Genomic DNA, 15,565 nt, shown 5'->3' with positions numbered 1-15,565 from the left:
ACCATCAGCAGTCAGGTGTTTGAGGCTCTGTAGAGAAGATGGGACAGTCTGTACTCAAGAGAAATGTACCTACTCTGTGGCCTATCTTGATAATAAAGTAGTTTTGAAGTAACCTACCTGAGTCAGACCAGGGTTATTCATGGTAAAAGGGAAACTTTCCCACAAAGGCCACAAAACCAACACACTAAACAGAATGATCCCCACTGACGTCCTGCAAAGTGGGATTCATGCCCACTAACGCCTCCACTATCTCTTCAGCTATCTCCTTCAGAACTCTGGGGTGTAATCCATCTGGTCCAGGTGATTTATCCACCTTCAGACCTTTCATCTTGTTAATCTTATGGCTAGTTCAGACAGTGCGTGTGTTCGTCACAAACATCTACGACCGGTGGATTGGGAAGCCTACAAAGACCAACAGAGGATAACTAAAAAAGAAATAAGGAGGGAGAAGGTTAAATATGAGGGTAAACTAGCCAGTAATATAAAAGAAGATTGCAGGAGTTTTTTTAGTTTTATAAAAGGGGTAAGAGAAAGGCAAAAGTGGACATTGGGCCACTGGAAAATGACGCTGGAGAAGTAGTAGTGGGGAAAAAAGAAATGGCGGAGGAACTGAATAGGTACTTTGCATCAGTCTTCACAGTGGAAGACACGAGTAACATCCCCAAAGTTCAAGAGAGTCGGGGGGCAGAGGTGAGTATAGTGGCCATTACCAAGGAGAAGGTGCTAGGAAAACTGAAAGGTCTGAAGGTGGATAAATCACCTGGACCAGATGGATTACACCCCAGAGTTCTGAAGGAGATAGCTGAAGAGATAGTGGAGGCGTTAGTGGTGATCTTTCAGGAATCACTGGAGTCAGTGAGGGTCCCAGAGAACTGGAAAATCGCTAATGTAACCCCCCTGTTTAAGAAGGGAGTGAGGCAAAAGACGGGAAATTACAGGCTGATTAGCCTGACCTCGGTCATTGGTAAGATTTTAGAGTTCATTATTAAGGATGAGATTTCAGAATACTTGGAAGTTCATGGTAAAATAGGGCAAAGTCAGCATGGTTTCATCAAGGGGAGGTCATGCCTGACAAATCTGTTAGAATTCTTTGAGGAGGTAACAAGTAGGTTAGACAAAGGGGAGCCAATGGATGTTATCTACTTGGACTTCCAGAAGGCCTTTGACAAGGTGCCGCACAGGAGGCTGCTCAGTAAGATAAGAGCCCATGGTGTTAGAGGCAAGGTACTAGCACGGATAGAAGATTGGCTGTCTGGCAGGAGGCAGAGAGTGGGGATAAGGGGGTCCTTCTCAGGATGGTGGCCGGTGACTAGTGGAGTTCCGCAGGGGTCAGTGTTGGGACCACAACTTTTCACTTTATACATTAATGATCTAGATGAAGAAACTGAGGGAATTCTGGCTAAGTTTGCAGATGATACAAAGATAGATGGAGGGTCAGGTAGTATTGAGGAGGCAGGGAGGCTGCAGAAGGATTTGGACAGGTTAGGAGAATGGGCAAAGAAGTGGCAGATGGAATACAACGTGGGGAAGTGTGAGGTCATGCACTTTGGTAGGAAGAGTAGAGGCATAACAAAAACAGAATTACCTGGAAAAACTCAGCAGGTCTGGCAGCATCGGTGGAGAAGAAAAGAGTCGACGTTTCGGGTCCACACGACCCTTCAACAGAACTGTTGAACTGTTCAGTTCTGTTGAAGGGTCGTGTGGACCCGAAACGTCGACTCTTTTCTTCTCCACCGATGCTGCCAGACCTGCTGAGTTTTTCCAGGTAATTCTGTTTTTGTTTTGGATTTCCAGCATCCGCAGTAGTTTTTTGTTTTTATCTCAGAGTAGAGGCATAGACTATTTTCGACACGGGGAGAGAATTCAGAAATCTGGAGTGCAAAGGGACTTGGGAGTCCTAGTCCAGGATTATCTTAAGGTTAACTTGCAGGTTGACGCGGTAGTTAGGAAGGCAAATGCAATGTTGGCATTTATTTCGAGAGGACTAGAATATAAAAGCAGGGATGTGCTGCTGAGACTTTATAAGGCTCTGGTCAGACCACATTTAGAATATTGTGAGCAATTTTGGGCCCCGTATCTCAGGAAGGATGTGCTGGCCCTGGAGAGGGTGCAGAGGAGGTTCATGAGAACGATCCCAGGAACGAAAGGCTTAACATATGAGGAACTTTTGAGGACTCTGGGTCTATACTCGATGGAGTTTAGAAGGATGAGGGGGGATCTGATTGAAACTTACAGAATTCTTAAAGGCCTGGATAGCGTGGACGTGAGGAAGATGTTTCCATTAGTAGGAGAGACTAGGACCCGAGGACACAGCCTCAGAGTAAAGGGAAGGCCTTTTAGAACAGAGATGAGGAGAAACTTCTTTAGCCAGAGAGTGGTGAATCTATGGAATTCATTGCCACAGAAGGCTGTGGAGGCCAGGTCATTGAGTGTATTTAAGACGGAGATATATAGGTTCTTGATTGGTAAGGGGATCAAAGGTTACAGGGAGGTGGTGGGAGAATGGCGTTGAGAAACTTATCAGCCATGATTGAATGGCGGAGCAGACTCGATGGGCCGAATGGCCTAATTTCTGCTCGTATGTCTTATGGTATCCTGATTTTCCAAAGCATTTCTAATAGTGACACAGGTACTAGTGTTGACCAAGACTCAAGAGTTGATCCATTTCTTGCAGAGTCAGCATATGTTTCCCAGTGATCACTTTCCTACACTGACTGCTGCCGAGCCAATCCTTTCTGATTTCTTCCCCATCTGCTCCCTCTCAGTGGTGGTGCGGGTCCCAGCCCTTGACCCTGACTGGTCTGCGACAAAGAACCATCAAGGATACGTGTGATGCTTCAAGGAATGCTTTCGCTTCAACTTCCTCATCTTAGTCTTCTCAGAAAACGCTCGGGCCAGCTCGAAAAGTTTCTTCCGCGTGGCTGAAAAATGAAAAAGGAACGGGTCAGCCCTCTCCAGAGTTAACATAGGAATTCAGAGTAGGACATTCGGCCCCTCTAGCCTGCTCCGCCATTCAACTGGATCATGACTGATCTTCTACCTCAATGAGTTTGAGCTTATTATGGGTGAACCACAATATAAATTACATGGCCAGTCCAACACCACCCACATCCCTCACTGCACTACCACCCCTCCCCCACCACCCCCCCAAGAGGTTTGCATTTTCAGACTGCAGTAATATACAGTTGCCACTTTCTGTTCTGAATCCGTAAGGGAAATACCAATGGGCTGTATTTAGGAATGAATAAGTCCTACCCAAAGGAATACAAAAAAGGTTTCCCTCCTCTTCTGTTGATTCTACGCTGGGGTAAAGTTCTACGCATTTTGCCTGCACTCCCAAAGTGGCTGGGGTTCACGAGAGCCTCAACAGTGAGTGTTGGCAAGCTATCCCAGTACAGGAGCCATCACAACTAAATCCGGAATGTCTCCTCACCCTATGTTCCCCACACATAAGCCATTCCCATCAGGAGTCATCAGACAGCAATCAGGAGAGGGAATACAGAATGATTTTCCCTTCCCTAAGCCAAAGGTGCTGAGGCTTACTGCAGCTCCCTGACTTCTATCCTAATAGGGCAGACATGGGCATATAGGATGATGAGACAGTCCAGTGTTGACCCATGATACAACGCTTTACTCGAATTGGCGAACTTGCGGGATTAAACCTCTTTCTTTGATATTTATGCACCAGCATTAAATGACACAGTATCTGTTTGGAAGAGACAAGGCCCAAATGTAGCAATTGCAATGACGGTGAAACTGTCAGCGTTCGCCATCATAAAAACTGTGAAACTGACTGGGAATGGAGTCTGTACATGCGCAATTAACCATGGAAATCCAGAAGTTGTTGCAATTGCTGCTCCTCCACAGGGTGCCCTGTTGAAATCCTCAAAATGGAAATCTTTAGAAATCACTGAACTGATGTGAACTCCCACTTTTGCACTATTAGTTTCACTGTTAAAAACCCTTAAAAAAGTTACATGCTGTTAAATATGGTATAATGGGGCTTTTAGTGGGTACTAAGTCCACAATTATGGTTAAATGACTTCTCTGGCCTGGAAAACTTATTTAATATTTGTGAATGGCAAATATCTTCAATTTAATAAAAGAAACTCCACAGAAATTTAAACAATATAATACTTTTTAAAGTTTGTTTCTGATATTTTGGTTTATATCTTAGTCCCATATGTATGACCCAATCTTTATCTTGCCCTCTGTAAAATGAATAAAAAGTGAAGGATAATCAGTGCTTTTTACTTCCTGGTTTGCTACCTATGAGAATATTTCAATATGATTGGCTGCTTAGCCTGGTTGATGTCACCACTGTTGCTGGGTGCCAGGTGTCTTCTTGAGCTGACGCAGGGAATCAAACTAACATTGGGAAAGGGAAAATCTATGTCAAAAAGAGATCACCAGAACTTTGTAGGCAGCTGACTTCCAGGTTAATGAAAGTGAACAATTTACCCTTGGGTCTAATCGGCAAAAAACACCATTCTTTAACTAAAGAGATCTGTTCACAGGCCTTTAGCAATGCCATCTGTAACCTGTTGATAGGATGTGTGCCTGGGAAGACCTGCGGCATATCCAACCCTGTGACATATTCTTATTTGCCATTTCAATCTGAAGCCCTCCTCAATCTCTCTTGCAGTGCAGGAAGGAAAACGACCATGGAAGCTGTTGGATTGTTGTAGAAACCCAACCGATTCGCAAATGTCCTTTGTGGAAAGGTACTTGGCACTCCAATCTGGTCTGGCCTACACAACTCCAGTCCAGATTCTGTGGTTTACTCTTGATGCCCTTTGTAACACACAAAACATCATTTTTCACATCTACAATATATTAAAATTTTCACATCTGCACACATGTTTTGTCAGCTTTTACTCAGAATCTTGGTTATTTCCTATGATGACCTTTATAATGGAAATGCCTATGTAAACAAGTCATGCTGTAATTGCATCCTCCTGCCAGCGGCAGTGGTGTAGCACCTCAGTTTTGCATCTCCCAGCTCCTCAACCTGTATAACAGAATAATACCTATACTCTGGCCTACCGAACATCTCTGCTCATAAATTACCATCAATTTTCCAATTTAACTATTAATTATAGAGGAGGTGGTGGCATAGTGGTATTGTCATTGGACTAGTATTCTAGAGACGCAGGGTAATGCTCCACAGTAGATGGTGAAATTTGAATTCAATAAAAAATTTGAAATTAAAAGTCTGATGATGAAACAATTGTTGTGAAAACCTATCTAGTAAGGAAATCTGTCGTCCCTACCTGGTCTGGCCTACATGAGACTCCAGAACCACAGCAATGTGGCTGACTCTTAAATGCCCTCTGAACAAGGGCAATTAGGGATAGGCAATAAATACCACATCCCACGAATGAATAACAAAATTAATCACTATCTAACAGTACTATGAAATATGGAAAGGATGGGGGCTAAATTACAGCTGTGTGCTCTCTCTAACTATCCCCACCTAGAACTCTACTTCACTTCAAGGTACTTGGTATTGCCTCTAACTATCAACGCCTTGGGGTATTACTAGTTACATAGGAGCACGATTAGGCCATTTAGCGCCTCGAACCTATTCCCCAATTCGATGAGATCACGGCCGTTCTACGACTTCCTCCATATACTCCAACATCTTGAAAACTTTGATCAAATCGCCCGTTAACTTTCAAATTCCATGGAATACAACCCTAGTTTGTGTAATTTCTGACCGTGATTCAGGCTGACATATTTAAAGAGGAAGCTAAACAAGTAGGTGAGGTGGAAAGGAATACAACACGTTGATCGGGTGAGATATAATATGGTGGACGTGGTGTGGAACGTAAGCGCTGACTGAGCATGACCAGTTGGGCTGAGTGGCCTGTTTCTGAGCTGTTAAGTTTTAGGTAATGATTTTAGAAGGACTCACATTTTCCCATGTGTTTCAGTTTGTCCCTGAACATGGCATCATCAAATACTACACTGCTTGCTTCAGCGACACCAGAGGCGCCAGAATCAACTGCGACAAAACATGAGAGGAAAGGTTAAGATTTGCTTCCAAACATTTTCTCACCGCATCCTTAAGGCCCTACATCAGCAGAATGCAGTCATCCACGGCACCAGCACACCATCCACTGCAGCACAGCCATTAAAGTGATTCATTTCATCACTGTCAATTGGCCAATTTTAAATTATTCTGTAATGACTGGTCTAGACAGTAATTTAAGATTTTTTTTTTGATATTCGTTCATGGGATGTGAGAGCACTGCTGGCAAGGCCAGCATTTATTGCCCATCCGTAATTGCCCTGGAGAAGGTGGTGAGCCAGCTGCTTGATCCGCTGTAGTCCATGCACTGACCCCACGGTTCTGTTCGGGAAGGAGCTCCAGGCTTTTGACCCAGAGACAGTGACAGAACTGCGATAGAGTTCCAAGTCAGGAAGGTCTAACTTGGATGGGAACTTTCAAGTGGTGATATTCCCATGCACCTGCTGATCATGACCTTCTAGGTGGTACAGGTCACACATTTGGAAGGTGCTGTCAAAGGAGCCTTGGTAAGTTGCTACAGTGCATCTTGTAGATGGTATACACTGCTGCCTCCCTGTGTCGGTGGTGGAGGGAGGGAGTGAATGTTTGTGGATGGGGGGCCAATCAAACAGGCTGCTTTGTCCTGGATGGTGTCAAGCTTCTTCAGTGTTGTTGGAGCTGCCTCATCCAGGCAAGTGAAGGCTATTCCATCACTTGACTTGTGTCTTGTAGATGGTGGACAAGCTTTGGGGAGTCAAAAAGTGAGTTTTGTTTCTTTAGATCAGTTTATAGGGTGAATATGAAACAAATTGAAGATTTGGAAGTTGCCCTTAATTTCGCCCGCCCCAACTTCAGTTATTTTAGCAAAATTATACGTAGATATATATATATTGCGTATCATTGTAATAATGGAAACGTAACACACAGCAAGCTCACATAAACAGCAATGTGATAACGCTCAGATAATGTTTTTTTAAAGTGATGTTGGTTGGGGGATAAATATGGTCAGCCAAATATTCTTATGCCATATATGTTAAAGGAGAGACTTCTTAAACCTTGTCAGCCACCTCTCTCAACGAGCTACCATTGATGAGGGGACCCAAAACTGGATCAGCTTCGTCAGCTCAGCCTTCTACAAACCACGGCAGTGAGTGTTTGACAGCAAAGGCCCCTGCAAGTCAACAAAAGTCCAGAGCAGTTGCTGTCACCACACTCCTGTACTGCTGAGAAACCTGGGCTGTGCACCAGTGACACATAAGAGCACTGGAGAAATTCTATTGGCAATGCTTCCGCCGCATCCTCTGGATTCAATGGGAGCGGCCATCGAGCAAATGCTAGTGTTCTTCTTGCAGCCATCTCCACAAGCATTCAGGCAGAAGTCCTGCAAAATCAACTTCAAATGAATTGGACACTATCTCCGGGTGGCCCCTCCAACAGTGCTGCACTCGCTCAGTGCTGCAGCGCAGCGTCAGCCTCGACGTCAGTGCCCAGGTCACAGGAGGAGTAGGAAATGAACCCGTGACCATCTGATTCAGAGGTGCCACTGTTACCCACTGAGCCACGGCTAACATTCAGAGGAACGACAACACAATTTGGAGCTTTGAGGGTAAAGTCACCTCTGAAGAATGAGCAGTGAGGGTGTCGGTCATTTTGCTCCTCCTTTTCTGAAGGAACATAGGATTAGCCCCTCAAGCTTGTTCGGCCAAGGCAGTGATTCATGTTGTGGTACACTTCTGTGGGTGCCACTTGCCCTCTGGCACCTCACCCCAAATGCCCACTTGTCTTGTGACAGAGAAGCTGGTTTTCAGCCAGATAGCGCACTGACATCGAACTCATTCCTGTTCCCAACTGATATCCAAGCGGGTATCTTCCATTGGGTGGCAGAAAGGGGGGCACTGAACTCAGTTGTGCTACCCCTCAGTGCCATGGCATGATCAGATAATTCGGCACAAACCAGGGACCAATCCGCAGACTTTGCTGGTCTGCATGGCTCAGTGGCACTCAGCTACTAGACAGCACTCGCCATCCTTTAACACAGTCAGCAGACGGCTACATCCGAGGCGGTTATTAACCCATGTCTCACAGCAGTGATTATCTTGTAAACAGTCAGCAGCACCAAACCAAGTGGCTCATCAACATGCAGTATAACATTATTGAATTTATCAAAAGGAGAGAAAAGTGATAACTCATTAGGGACTGAATAGATCTCATTAGGCAGTCAGTGTAATTCACTAAAGTCTAATAGTAGCAAACAATATATCCAACGAATCACTGAGCAGGATTTGATGGCTGTATTTACCCGGAACCGCTGAGGGCAAACTAATGTCACCCGAAGGCAAAGATTCATTCGCGCTGTTAGACTTTGATTTTTTTAACTCATACTTTAGCCGATCTGAAAGAAAAAAAAAGAGACAAGTAAAGTTACAATGTACAAGGGCATCTGCAGCACTCAGGTTGGACTTTTAAACCTGGAGGTAAATCTGGAGCCTAATAACAAACATTTTAAAGTCTGTTGAGAGCCCTCAGTTAAATACTGTACCCACTTGAGGACTGAGTACGCGCTGCGTTTCAGCCATACGCATAGGAACGTTAGTATAGTGGGAACATTACTGGACTATTAATGGAGAGGTCCAGAATAATGCTATGGAAACATTGGTTCAAATCCTAACTGCGAATCTTAAATTCAATTAATAAATAAATCTGAAATTCAATGCTTGTCTCATTAACACAATCAATGAAACCACCCAATTGAGGTAAAAACTCATCCGGTTCACTAATGCTCTTTAGGGAAGGTAATCTGCCATCCTTACCCAATACTGTCTGTGACTCCAGACCCACAGCAATGTGGTTGACTCTTAACCACCCTCTGAAATGGCCTGGCAAGCTCTCAGTTCAAGGGCAGTTAGGGATGGGCAACAAATGCTGGTTTGGCAGTGACACTCACATCCCTAAAATGAATTTTTTTTTAAAAAAAAGGTCATCCTATAGGACCTTAGGCTTCAGTTTGAGGCAAGTGAACTGATGTTCACATGGAGAAAACAAAGGAGAAAAAGCAACCCCACTTCATCCATCCAAAACCCAACAGTTCCCTCAATGCAACATCCAACAGGGTTTTGGTTCTTACAACCATTCCATACACTGCCTTGAAGAAGGGTTTGAATCAGTGTTCCTTTGCCTTGCTATTCTGGTTTGGTGTGGCATCACAAATGGGCTGTGTTCCTAGGCCGGGGTCATGGGGGTGGGGATTAGCCTGGGTTCCCAGCCCTGATCACCAAACAGCGATAGCGGGGGCCTGGATGGAGAGTGGTTTTGGGCCACCCCACGGTCAAGGACTTGCTTGACATTCATTATCCATGGAAAAGGCCAATCCACAGAGAGATATTGCGTCAATGAACCCCAGCCTCCATGAGAGGAAAGGATAATCATAGTCAGAGGTTTTAGACCTTGCTTCTAAACAGAGGTCATTTTTCAGTTATCCTTTCATGGGAAGTCGGCGTCGCTGACAAGGCCAACATTTGTTGCCCATCCCTAATTGCCCTTGAACTGAGTGGCTTGCTTGGCCATTTTAGAAGGCAGTTAAGAGTCAACCATATTGCTGTGGGTCTGGAGTCACATGTAGGCCAGACCGGGTAAGGAGAGCAGATTTCCTTCCCTAGGGGACATTAGCGAACCAGATGGGCTTCTACAACAATTGATGACAGTTGCCATGGTCACTATTACTGAGACTAGCTTTCAATTCCAGATATTTTATTAAGTGAATTTAAATTCCACCAGCTGCCGTGGTGGGATTTCAACCCATGCCCCCAGAACTTTAGTGTGGGCTTCTGGGTTACTAGTCCGATGACATTACCACTATACCATCTTCCCCAGCCTGAAGTGGGTGGTGAATGTAATCTAAGACTAAATACTGGCATAAGACAGATAGTCAACAAGTACCATAAGAGAAAGTTGAAAAAAAAACTTTGAAAATATCATACTGAGAAATCTTTCAGATGCAGTGATATTGCAGTGAGGCACATGCTTCTAAAATGTATGGTACTTATAGTGTGGTAAAGGGGATGGCAATGCCAATCCTGTGCCTGACTTGCATCAGTCATGCCCCTGGCACCCGTGCCATCTGCAATGTGCCTTTCAGAGCCCTGAATAACTGATCATGTTGTTTCAAGTTGCAGAGTGGAGTGGATATGCAGAAAGATCGAATTGTCTGCACAGCTGAGATTCTTTGGTGACCTCAGGGTGTAAACACTGCTGCACAAAATATGGAGGGGGCTTTAGGATGGGGGGGACTGAACAGGATTATTGATCTGATTGCTGGACTCAATAGCTCAAAGAAAACGGAAGCTGATTTCATTGAGATTATTTTAACCTGATCCTTCAGGGTTCAGCAGAGACTAAAATTGGGCTGGGAGTAAAACAGCAACTGGCCCTGAACCCACCCATTTTCCACTGGGCAGGTTATGTTAAAATTAGAACATAGGCTTCTTTGCATCGTTCAAATAAGGAGAGTTATATTTTCCCCATACCCTGTTTTATTTTTTGCTGGACCCATCACACCAAGAGAATGGCTGCTCCCAGGTCCCACAAAAGCAGCTGGATTCAGGCTCCAACTCCCTCAGGATAAGCCTGGAGCCCAGTCAGCAACACTCAAGAGCTCAGCTCAGGAACAGAAAAGCTCGGCTAGTTGTCAGACTGTGGGTTTAAATCAATCAGGGCCCTAAATGCATCACATCCCCCACACTGGAATTAAAGAATACCAGTCCAAACACTGCTTGGCTACTTGCACGGAGAGAAGCCATTCGGATTAACGCACAGAGGGATCTCTGACTGAAACTACACTCTCCCAGCTACAGAAGAGAAAGGAAGACAGATTTTTTAAAAATATTGGAAGGACAGTGGAAGCATTCCTCTTTCAGCTTTTACACAAGTTGCCCTCTGCCCCTTCTCGGTGTGTGTGTGTTGCCTCACCCTTTTCCAACGCCTGCAAGAACTCGCGATTCCGCTGAAGCTCCTTCATAAACTCTTCATTCTGCAGGAAGAGTGCAATCCGCTCATCCTCCAGGTACTGCTTCAGCTTTCGCTCTCGCTCGAGGGACCCCTGTGACTCCTGGCCGCTCGTGCGGTGGCCTTTCTGCGAGTTCTGCAGGGCGGGAACACATTTTCCCCCGATTAATGGCAACAGCATTACTTCCGTTATCAACACGCACACCCGCGCCCTGGGAATCAAACTCCACTCGCTCTCGAGGGCACCCGGGAGTGCTCGGGAAGGCAAGGCAGCCGCACGGCCTAGGGCTGCAGGCTGGAGCGGGGTCTGCTTTCGAGCGGCCGTCAGTTGGGGTTTGTCCGTTGCTTGCTGTCCGAGGGAGGCTTTCGCAGCAACCGCTGGAGCAATGGCACGAAAGCAGGGAAACGTCTGCCCTATCAAATGTGCGGCACCTACACTCGCTGCACTTCCACTCGTTTGCAAACAAAAACGTTTCTTTTCCACACACCTCCCAGTGGCACCCAAAATTCACCTTAGGTCTGGGCAGGTAACTTTCTTTTAAACAGAGGCCTAAGGAAATGGTGTTTATCTGCTGTTGCTCAGGGGACACCCGCGTTTATTTGGCCTTAGATTTACCCTCCCCGAGGGAAGTACCAGGTGAATCAACAGTTCCCATGCCTCATATTATTCTCATTTAATGTTCCACGATAAGATGGGAAATCTAATGTTTGAGAAATTAGGTGTATAACACTTCAGGATTGGAGCCAGGCTCACATTCTGTACAGAAAATAGTTGTCCAGGGAATAGATTAGTGTTCAGCTCCTGCCTACTGATTGATTACTTAGCCGGGCTCTGAAAATGTATTCTGTGCCCCAGGCCTTTGGGCTTGGCTCTGATGTTGCATTTTATGTTTTTAGGCCCTCTCCTTTCAACAAAGTACTTAAAACTCAACTCGAATACTGAAAAGTCTTTGTGAATTATAAAGGTACCTTTCCTGTGCAAGGGAATTCCAAGTCCAGTTGTCCCACATCTCCTTGGCTAAGGACTGCTGGTTAGGCTGCATGTAGCTCAAGTGTAAAGGCCTATAGCAGGCATTATTGAGCACATCTGTAGTGCGACATGAGCAAAGGGTCCAATGCCTATTTTAGAAAACCTCCAGGGGCCCCTGAAGAAGTTAATCCACCCAATACCTGGGCCAGACCCGTTTCTGGTGTCCTTTATCCCCAACTGCTCCCCCCCCCCCCAAACTTCAGTTTCCAGGTGCAAAGAGGTCCAATTTCCCATCCTTGTTATTCAGACCAGATTCATGAGATCAAAACTGGAGAAACAATCGTTACAGTCCCACTGTTCTGCCACTAGAGGGGCCTGATTTTATGTTTATGTGCAACAGAGGCAGTCAGTGGGCCTAATGCCTTGGGCCTGCTGCCTGCCTGTTTCCCTTTAAGGACAGAGTCATTTTAAGGCCTAGGCTTCATTCACACACAGCTGTGTGTGCCAAATTGGCATTAAAAGGGCAGCATGGCATTTGGGGAGGGCAGGGAAATCAGCCTGATGTTGCAGTGAGGCTAAAGAAAGAAGGAATCTAGGCTATACAGGGTTTGGGGGGGGGTGGAAACAGTGGGAGCACAGAATTCGATTTATCCCAGTCCCTTTCAGCACAACTGGTCAGGCTGTTCAATGCGGGTACGAGTGGGTGGATTGCCAGCTGTGAAGATGTCGCTCATTTGGACCACAAAACTGCAATTGGGGTCCAGCGTACATCATAGGGCCACAGTTCACACTCTGCAAGCGGCCTTCCGTCTGAAACAGGCAGAGGTGCCGGTCGCCCTTCTCGGGGTCCTACGCCAAGATGGCGGCAGTTGGAGCACTAAGGTAACCAGGGCAGTAAGTGACCCAACACCATTTTCAAGTCACTGCCATCCTGTTTGTAAAGGTGCTTAAAAATTGGCCAGAAGGTTTTTAACATGCCTCATGAGCATGACTGAATATATAGCAATCTAGTGGATATTTATCATTTTGAGGTGGTGTTCATTTGGTCACTTTATGTGGTTCTTTCCCTAGCACCCAGTTGAAAAGTCATCTTTCCACTGAGCACTTGGGTATAAATTTTGGTCCAAATCCATTCAAAAAAAACAATTTCACCACAAAAAAGTGTAAAAAAATCTCTGACCTGTTATTCAGGCCAATCCCATATTTCTCCGTGCCTAAAACTCCAAGCTCACTTTCCTTTTTTTGTCATCCAAACAATATTTTCCTGCCAAGAGCTCTTAAATCTATAAAGCGTACGCTTTGATTCTGTGTTCCTGACACAGATTTTCAGGCAACAGAAACATGTGTTGAGCATTCAGGCACAGATGCAACATGCCCGTCAGGATGTTTTGTCCATCCGTTTGTGCCAGGAGTCCAAAATCATAATAATAATAAAAAAAAAAAATGGCCAATGCCCAAGGCCCGAATTCCGTTCACATGTTGAACAGGTTTGTTTATCTAGCATCTCTCAACAGGATTTAAGAAAACGCTTCCCAATGGGTAGCCAGTGTTTCACCTTCAATCTTGCTCTTTACAGTTCCTTCTGGCCTGTCTCACCTATTATGCCACTGTCACAGCTTCATTGAGCTTTCAATTATCCCAATGCTTTCCTGGCTGGTCTTCCATTCTCCATAAAACTTCAGCTCAAGCAAACGTCTGCTGCCCATATGTTCGTCCTGCATTAAAATCCCACTCGACAGCAACAGGCATGTTTCTAGTGCCTTTAACACAGTGAAACATCACAGGATGCTTCACAGGAGCATTATCAAACAAAATTTGACACCAAGCCACATGAGATAATAGGAAAGATGACCAGACACTTGGCCAGGGAGGTAGGTTTTGAGAGAGAATTAGAGAGGTTTGGAGGAGTGGGGGTGGGGGGGGTGGGGGGGGTGGGCAGAGATAGGGAGGGGGCTCCAGAGCTCAGGAAGGGGTGGGGGGCAGAGATAGAGGGCCGGGGTGGTGAGGCTAAACAGGTATTTGAAAACAAAGTTGAGGACTTTCAATGCCGATTAGCAAGCACGGGGGTGATGAGCGAATGGGACTAATGTGAGTTAGGATACCGACAGCAGAATTCTAGAACAGTTGCAGTTTATGGATTTACTCAGCACTCCTGTCCTTGCTAACTTACACAGGTTCCCAGTCTCTCAACATCTCAAGTGTAAAATTTTCACCTTTGTGCTTAAATCCCTCCATGGCCTCAACACTTCTAATAGCAGCTGACTTTTCCCAGGGCTACAACCCCTCCTGAATTCTCTGTTCCTCTTAACATTGGCATTTTGCGCCTCTCCGTCCTCTCTTCGTCTCACCTCTGGCGACCGTGCTTTTAGCTGCTTTGGTTCTATTCTCCGGAATTCCGTCCCAGAATCCCTCTGCCTCTCAACCTCCTCCTCCTCATTTAAGATCTTCCTTCAAACTCACTTTGTTTTTCTAAGTATTTGATCATCCCTACAGACCCTACTGGTCTGTCCATCCTCCATTTTTCCTTATGCCACGGTGAAGCAATTTGGGATGCTCTTCTACCTCAAAGACGCCATGTAAATGCAAGGTTTTGTTGCTTCTTCTGCTGCACCTTCTGAAGTTCAAATATGGGTTTCTACGCTCCCTCACTCCCTCAGTCCCTGAACCTGCTGCTTCCAACTCTAACTCAATGTTTTCCAGACTCTCAAAATTTGGAACTCTTTACCTCCCCTTCAGTTCTGCCTACTCTGCACTGTGGACCTTGGCTTCACCACCACCACCACCAAGAACAAAATCCAGCTCACCTGCACCACATCAAGTTGCTGCGGCAAAATTCGCAGAAAGTCGTCAGGCAGGTTGCCAAGTAGCGGGGGATTCCAATTCCGATACCGCGTCTTAGACTGCTTCCCGCCGGAATCCTGCACGTCAATCCTGTGGCCACAATGGATTAAATCAGGAATGGAGCAACGGCTTAAATCAGGCTTGCATTTCATACGGCATTGCTTAGACAGAATGGCAAAGAATGTACAACACAGAAGAGGCCATTTGGCCCAACTAATCCATTCTGGCGTTTAGGCTCCATACAAGTCTCCCCCCCACCCCCACCCACCCCGTTACCTCTCAGTGCATTAGTGGAGCTATAATGCTCTCTAGTGGCTGCAGCCTGTAGCTACAGCAGGACCAGGATCGGTTTACATAGCAAGTTTTCATTGGGCGGAATTTTATGTCCCGCAGGCAGGGCATGCGCCTGACCAGGGGTCGGGTGTAAAGTAGTGCGTTATGACGTTGGGCAAGCGCCCCGACATCATCACGCACCCGGGCGATATTTCAACCGGCGGGTGGGCGCAAGAGTCAGCAGCGCGCCCGCCGCCAATTAAAAAGGCCTATTAAGGCCCTTAATCAATTAATTTAAACCTATTTTTCACTGCCCATCCAACCTTACTGTTGGCAGGCGGGTGAATCGACCAGACGGCCTTTTGATCGTTAAGCAAACCTCATCCAGGGGCGGGGTGAGGTTTCCACAATTTAAATAAAAAATAAATATCAATTTTTGGGCAGAATTGTTATTCCTGCTGATGTTG

The 15,565-nt window shown here is 45.8% G+C and overlaps 1 protein-coding gene across 1 annotated transcript in view; it reads right to left on the bottom strand.

Annotated features, from left to right (window-relative positions):
* The window catches only part of cuedc1b (CUE domain containing 1b), a 156,400-nt gene that overhangs the window by 7,838 nt on the left and 132,997 nt on the right, over positions 1 to 15,565 (bottom strand). The window contains exons 4-8 of the mRNA XM_078548081.1: positions 14,789 to 14,915; positions 10,979 to 11,150; positions 8,313 to 8,405; positions 5,918 to 6,007; positions 2,828 to 2,921 (exon numbers count right to left, since the gene is read on the bottom strand). Of these exons, the coding sequence (XP_078404207.1) occupies positions 2,828 to 2,921; positions 5,918 to 6,007; positions 8,313 to 8,405; positions 10,979 to 11,150; positions 14,789 to 14,915 (576 nt within the window). The remainder of the gene's footprint in view (positions 1 to 2,827; positions 2,922 to 5,917; positions 6,008 to 8,312; positions 8,406 to 10,978; positions 11,151 to 14,788; positions 14,916 to 15,565) is intronic.

The sequence above is a fragment of the Cetorhinus maximus genome, chromosome 9 (assembly GCF_964194155.1).
Source record: "Cetorhinus maximus chromosome 9, sCetMax3.hap1.1, whole genome shotgun sequence".
In the NCBI taxonomy this organism is placed as follows: Eukaryota; Metazoa; Chordata; class Chondrichthyes; order Lamniformes; family Cetorhinidae; genus Cetorhinus; species Cetorhinus maximus.
This window is presented reverse-complemented; position numbering and strand designations above follow the sequence as displayed.